The following is a 7,447-nucleotide window of genomic DNA, read 5'->3' on the forward strand; positions in this document are numbered from 1 at the left end:
GGCAGAATTTTAGTATAACTCTTCCTTCCATAGAACAATTGGTATGTCTCCTTTCTTGGCTTTGTATGGTCGACATCCACCTATGGTGCCTCGGTATGACGGGGGACACTCTCCTATTCATCAAGTTGATCGGACCTTGAAAACTAGAGATGAGATCTTGACGGAGCTGAAATCTCATTTGTCGCATGCTGCTAATCAAATCTCACTTGACGGGTGCCTCGGTATGACGAAGCTGCAGCCTTACCGCCAACAATCGGTGTCCAGGAGGTCTTCCCAGAAACTTGCAAGTCGTTATTATGGGCCATATAGAGTGCTGGAACGTGTTGGAAAATTGGCTTATAAATTAGAACTGCCTGTTGGTTCTAAAATTCATCCAGCGTTTCATGTGTCCCTTCTCAGGAAACATATTGGTGATATTATTCATGTCTCTGATTCTTTGCCACTACTGTCCAATGATGGTGATGTCATTATGGAACCAGCAGAGATATTAGATACGAGATGGATTCGCAATGGGTCCCGAACAGTTCAAGAAAGTCTGGTTTTATGAAAACATTTGCCATAGGAGGATGCTGCATGGGAAAATTCAGTTGAATTACATGCGCGATTTCCAGCACTGAACCTTGAGGACAAGGTTCCTTTTAATGGGGGGAGTACTAATAGAGCTCTGTGTCGTTCTTCAAGGATTCCTATTCAAGAATAAAAAGGATGTGGATTAAGTCTCGTTCTTAGACCAACTCCTACTGCTATCTACTGTTTATTTTATTTGTTGCATTTATTTATTTTTTTATTAAAATAAATCAAATTAACTACTGAGATTTAACTGCAGCAAATATTTGCTGCATTTTCTTTTTTATTTATTGTGTCGTTTGTGACCTTAAGTATAGAATGTACCGTTTATGGCATTAAGTATAGGATGTGTCAGTTATTTCTTCTGCTATTTATTTATTTGTATTGTATTGGCAGCAGTGATTATGAAGAAATACATTCTAAATTTCTCATTCTGAGAACCAAATTCTTTGTAGCTTTGAGTGGGACCCATCATGATAATTCCAAGTGAATAATCTTACTTCAATTAATCATACAATACATGTTTATTGCGAGATAAATAGGAAGAATATATAATTATTTTCAGAAATTTGACATATAGCCACACCAATCTAAATAGCCACATTATGCAATATTGTAAATCATTTAACCAACTAACGTGTGATGGGTTTCTGAACTATTACATGAAATCAACTTCGGTTCATGAAATGAAAACCGATTTCAAGATGTCAAAGATTACCATCATTGAGTCACCTCCCCAAGAAAATCCTATTTACAACATCAACTGGCAACGCATAAGCTGGATCAATGGCTTTCACTCCAGGATACTCAAGAAGGGAAAGACCTGTGCCAACACACATGCAGAAGGAAACCTTGAGATGAGATAAAAAGAGCAACTGAACACTCCCAAGTTAGAAATAATTATTGTTTTTCTTTTTTTTTTTTTTTTTTTTTTTTTTTTTGAATTCAGAAAAATTGAATGATTCCTAGATAGGAAAGGAGACTACCCTAAACAGAGAAAGAGACGTATGAATAGCCTAATGGCTAAGAAAACAATATTTGCACAACAAATAATGCTCAAAAAACAGAAATGATGCTGCAAGTACCAGCAACTCCAAAATATGTATGGAATACATCCACAGCATCATCAGGTCTATCTGAAATCCCTCCATTATCTTTGTCCTGCAAATTTCAACACATTGTAGTTTTAAGTCCTTGACTGCCACTAGAGAAATTAAAATGCCAAAATATCACCCTGAGGTTCTCTAAATATTCCTAAATTGACATTCACCTGACAGTTTAAGATGAATTTAACAAGCTTTTCCTTGTTAATCCAATGAACTCTGTCAATCATAATCAAGCTAGAGAGAACCCACCATGAGTAGCAAACCTGAAGTGATTTAATATAAATCATAATCACAATAGCCCAAAGAGATGAAAAAGAAAGCAACTCATATTGAAAGAAGTACCCACATCAGGAAGTTTTTCTGGGCGGCCATTTAGACCTCCAGACTTGACTTGCCGCTCACATAACCACCACCCAAGGAGGTCCTTGTCAACCAGATGAAGAGACCCAGTAATAGCAAGGGCACCCACACAACAAAAAACTGCAAATCACAAGGAGATGGGCAAAATTTTAGTAACTTGGTTACACAAGGAGACTCAAAATTACTGAGACTCAACTTTTTTGCATTACACAAATTGTATAGTCAAGTTCAAAATTAGGGATTAAATTACTCTGCCCGTATAGCTCACAAGTCTAATCAAGTATTTAATTTTTATATAACTTTAGATATATTTTATATCAAATATCCAGTTAACCAAAAATTACGATATTTACCATTTCATCCTTAATAAGTAAAGTAGAATGTCAATTGGAGCTTAAAATCAAGACTACTTGAGTCCATTTGAGTTTTAAATCAACATCAGTTAAAAGGTTAACTTGAATGTTTAATTACAATTGAATCAAGATAAGGTCCACATCAAACCAAACCTGAGTACAAATATAAAGCTCAATCAAGTTCAAATTCAGTTTGGATTTAGTTCAACATAATATACTGTATAGACTCAACTTGGCTCACTTCAATTGAAATTCAATTACCACATGCACAATACAGCCTAAATGACTTTTACTTCAATAAAGGCAAGGGGGAAAAGTTGCAATTAAAGTGTTTAACAACAAGAGCCGAGATACTTTCCGCTAACCATGAGGTTTGATCAGAGGGCAAAATATGTAGCTAACTGACATTTAAAATTGAGTCACTATTTTCGCATCGCCTGTGCACAGTAGTGCATGTGTATATTTATAATAATAAAAAAACCAATAATATCAAATTGTAAACAGAATTTTAACCCAGACGAGCATAAAGCAAAGCAAATGACATACACAAAATATGTACAAAACCTGCTACAAATATTTGATATAAGAATTCTACAGTAATATTGGACATACTTTGTCCAGCATGAGATTCCCCACCGGGAATGCATCCAAATCCGCCATCCACATTTTTGCAACTTAAGATGTAGTTCACAGCTTTCTCCATGTTTATTTTATCCAAACGATGCAATAAAGAGAGACAACATAGTGCGATATAAGAGAACCTATAAGAAAATAGAATTACTTTGTAAGATGAATTTATATGTATAATTATTTCTGGAAGGGGGAAAGATGATATATCATAGAATTCAATAACAAGAAAAGAATTACCTTGTATCAACTTCACCCCACATGTCCCCAGAAAAGGATCCATCTTCATTTTGCAGTCCAACAATGTCTGACTTAGAAACTAAGTAAAACAAAAACAAGAAATAGATGACCTATGATACTTACAAAGGATTCTTGTCATGAATTCATCAGTTAAGATGATGCCAGATTTATCAGGAGTCATCAAGCCTATATCTATTTTTCTATATTTCAGCAAATCAAAAAATAAATAGTATTCTACCAAAAAGATTATATAGACATGTTATAAGATAGGTATTTACATAAACCCGAAAAAAAACACAGTTGTCATGAGAATTTTTTGTAACAATAGTTTGTCCCCTAAATAACACACAAATTTTGTAACAAATTTCAAAGTCCAATGCCCAAAAACAACAAGGATACAGTTTGAGACTTTATCAACGTCGAGAACATTCAGCTTGTCCAGAAGAGCTAAAACTTGTACAGCACTAAGGGTGTACAAAATATGAGGGTCATGTCCAATGTTACCAGCAAACCCACCTGCAAAACAAAAAAGTATCATCTTACCAAAACATCTTATTGTATTATCCTTTTGCCTTCATACTAAATGTTTGTTCGCTTCAAACTTTATTTTAAGTGGACTATCTCTGTGACTAGAGCATGAAAACACATATATAACAAATTAGGAAAATAAAATGAAGTTTTTGTAAATACCGGATTCATGTTGGCATTGAATGATCCATTCAGTTATTTCTTCTGAATCAACTACATCAAGCTTTCCTAAAAGATCTAGCGTGGTCAATCCCCAGTAGGCTCCATTCATTGTCAAGTGTTCCATTACGACGGCTTCAAAACTATCCTTTCTCTTCTGTTAGAAAATCAAACAAAAAATCAGAGAATTTAATAAAAGGAGTCAGCAGTCAGGCTACATGACATGACTATGTACTTAGAAAGTAACATTGAAAGAAAGGAAAAGAAGAATCGCAAATATAGAATCAGGGAGTCTTAAATAAAGCAAACCTTTTGAACTGATAAAATATATTTAACATGCTTATCAACTGCCAACTCCCCCATCTGTAACATTAAGATAATTAGTTTACAATCACAGTACATTTTAATTTTGAATATTTTGTAATGGCGGGCAACAAGAAATGCAGTTGAGTACAAAAAGTCACAAAAAATGGAACTCAGGTAACTGAATTTAATTTAACTGAAATAGATATGGGCTTTAAATAACAGTACCAGTCACAATGTAGCTGAAATTGGACCATAAGAAACATTATCAGCTAGAACTCCAGTGATTTTTAAAAAAAGAAATAAGCAAAATGTCTAAGATTTATGGCTTGACAGGAATTTAACTAGATATTAGATATCTTTCATACTCAGGATACCAAAACCAGCTATTAAATTTTAGTGTTAAAAGTAAAAAATGATAATAATCTGGGGATTGCTCAAACACAAATTTTGAATTGTCAAAAACCATCCAAACCTGAATAGAATTCCCACCTTACTGTCTGAATCCATATCAAAACGAATATCAACAACTGGAAAAATTCCATAACCTGCTTACTTTCTTTTATATTTTCTGAGAATTTGACTAAAAGCCAAAGAGATTAGGACTAGAAAAATGGACTTATTCAAAAAATTTAAACAATAAAAATGTGCCCAGAGTTCACAATCAGGAGAAGAGCAATGTGAAGTTGTTTCATCAAACACTAAGAAACTAGTTAAAAAATGCAAGGAAAGAAAGAAAGAAAAAAAGAAAGGGAATCCAAATCCAAATTCATCAATCATAACAGACCAAACCAAATCGAAACTTTTAATTTAGTTCTTCAGTTGTAGGCTGAAATCACAGATATGAAACAAAAGGAAACAATCTGACTGAAACCCTCTAAAGCTAATCAATCAAAGGAAACAATAATAGTATATCGTTATCTAGGACCACATTGACTGCCGGTATCTTGGGAATCACAAATCAAAATAACAAATTATTTTAAAAGAATTCTTAACATGATAAACACTCAAGCTATCAGCACATAACTAGGAGTGATACTGGGTAGCGCACGGGCGAAATTTGGGACACCCAAATCCCATCCAGTTTATTTCTATACTATCCAATCCCATATCAAACCTGTTTAGAAATTAAATTTCACTACCCAAATTCATCCCAAACCCATTACACAAATCCATCCCAAACCCGCACAAACCCTATTAACTTAACTAATTTTGCTGAAATATTAATCACAATATAAATTCACGAATCAAAATACCTGAACCCGAATCTGAAATTTTTAAAAATATGAAAATTTAAATTTTAAAATAATTAAGAACAAATGTACACAAATCTCAGCCCATCAACAAATATCAAACACATACACATAAATTTTAAAATAAGTAAGAAAAAATGAAAAATCTAAATTCATGCTCACAAATCATAACACATCGGCATCAAAACAAAGAAACAGGATTTCAACAAAACTGAGTATATCAGAATTTCAACAAATCCGAGTATTTCAATAAATCTGAACATCTCAACAAATCTCCCACACACACACACACAACAAGCCTCAACACACCAAATGAAAAGAACCAAATAAGAGGAACCAGATTTCAACATTTCAACAAATGAGAGAAAAGCAGATTTCAAATAAACCAAATCAGAAGAACCAAACGGTGGTCTGAGAAGAATCATATGAAAAGAACCTCATCATTTCAACAAATCTCCCATACACACACCAGATGAGAAGAACTAGATTTCAAATAAACCAATCCATCCACATAAACCCAAATGAAAATCATCCCCTAAACTATTCAAAGAAAACCCCATCAGGAAACCTGCAACGATGGAGACGGAAGCAGCAAGAGAGAGCAGTGTCGAGAGAGAGCAACGAAGATGAAGGAGGAGCAGATCGGCGAGACTGGAGCAGTGTGGAGAGAGAGCAGCAGCTGCGATGGAGTAGTGAGGAGCTGCAGCGGCGATAGTGAACCAGCGGAACTGAGGATGAGGAGCAGCGCCGTGCACTGAGGATGAGCGGCTCTACTGAGGACAAGCAGCAGCGGCTCTGGTGAGGGACTGAGCAGCAGTAGCAGCAGGGCTAAGGGAAGTGGGTTGGGAGTGGCGCGTGTTGTCTTGGAGAGAATGAGAATAGAGAAATGTTTTACCCTTTGTTTTGATTTCTTTCAGAAGCCCATCCAAGAATAAGCCGACCAAATCTACAAAGACCAAAAAATACAAACTCAAAGCCCACGGACTACACAGCCCAGTCCAACCAGAAAGAGAACTCCCTAGAAATCCTAGCACCAAAAGAACGGATAAGACCCAAAACAACATATAAGACCTGAAACAACCATTGCTATTCCACAAAGCTTCCTACAGCCATCCTGATGATCCAACACTGTTTGAAGAAGACAGAAGACAACGTCCGAATTAAGCACAAAATCCATCCAGCAAACAGAAATAAAAATCTCAAATAAATAACAACTTTAAAAGGATTATTTAAGGGAAGAAAACAAAAAAACACATAAGTATCACGCTTAGACTAGGAAGGAGATTAGCGCCAGAGAAACACTGGGCAACGAGTGGAGCTCTTAGACTCTGATGGTCTTAGAGAGATTGGGTGTTCACAGCAGAAGCACTGGAAAGTGTCCCCAAGAGGTACACGTCTAGAAAACAAATATGTCGTCTTAAGTGTTGGCAACAAATACTAGAAAGAGAATCGAGAGCTATATCCTGCACCAAACTGAAAGGCTCTAACACATATAGGTAGATTCAAGAGAGAATAAGAATAGCCATTGACGTCTAGACCACCTGCAAGGAGAGAATAAAAACAACATAAAAGGAACTAAACAAGCTAAAACAGAGTAGATCAGCAACAAAACCCTCAAAATAACTGTAACGACCCGGAAACCGGTACCACTCAGTAACGGTCCGAACCATCACTGGCACTAGGATCCAGATCGGCTTAAGGCCGCCGGGACCCGTAGCAAGCCGACTATACTCTCTGTGTACCTGATAAATCTCATACATGATACAAAGATACTCAACAATCCTGTAAAACTTTGTAGGCTTAACTACTGCTACTCAGATATAGCAATCTGAAATGGCCCTCAGGGCCTATACCAGGGACTACTATCTGCTGTGGATCAAGGGATTGAAACCCTTTTACTCTGTAACACAATCCACTGGTATCACATCAAAGCCATACATTAAGCCTAACT

General features: G+C 35.9%; 1 protein-coding gene across 3 annotated transcripts; it reads right to left on the reverse strand.

The window, feature by feature from the left end:
• Positions 1–1,106: 1,106 nt before the first annotated feature.
• Positions 1,107–6,437, reverse strand: LOC110613628 (geranylgeranyl transferase type-2 subunit beta 1). 3 transcript variants are annotated; one of them, XM_021754852.2, is made up of 10 exons: positions 6,065–6,437; positions 4,250–4,303; positions 3,944–4,097; positions 3,653–3,769; positions 3,254–3,320; positions 2,999–3,147; positions 2,020–2,153; positions 1,838–1,936; positions 1,653–1,728; positions 1,107–1,390 (listed from the first exon to the last, which is right to left on the reverse strand). In XM_021754852.2, the coding sequence occupies exons 2-10, from the start codon at positions 4,301–4,303 to the stop codon at positions 1,296–1,298; spliced, it is 945 nt and encodes a 314-aa protein (XP_021610544.1). In that variant the 5' UTR covers positions 6,065–6,437; the 3' UTR covers positions 1,107–1,295. The 3 variants fall into 3 exon arrangements, with proteins under 3 accessions (XP_021610544.1, XP_021610545.1, XP_021610543.1); XM_021754853.2 differs by having other exon boundaries at positions 4,719–6,396; XM_021754851.2 differs by having other exon boundaries at positions 4,250–6,397.
• Between the last annotated feature and the right edge of the window lie 1,010 nt (positions 6,438–7,447).

Source organism: Manihot esculenta, chromosome 4 (genome assembly GCF_001659605.2).
Source record: "Manihot esculenta cultivar AM560-2 chromosome 4, M.esculenta_v8, whole genome shotgun sequence".
Taxonomy (NCBI): Eukaryota; Viridiplantae; Streptophyta; class Magnoliopsida; order Malpighiales; family Euphorbiaceae; genus Manihot; species Manihot esculenta.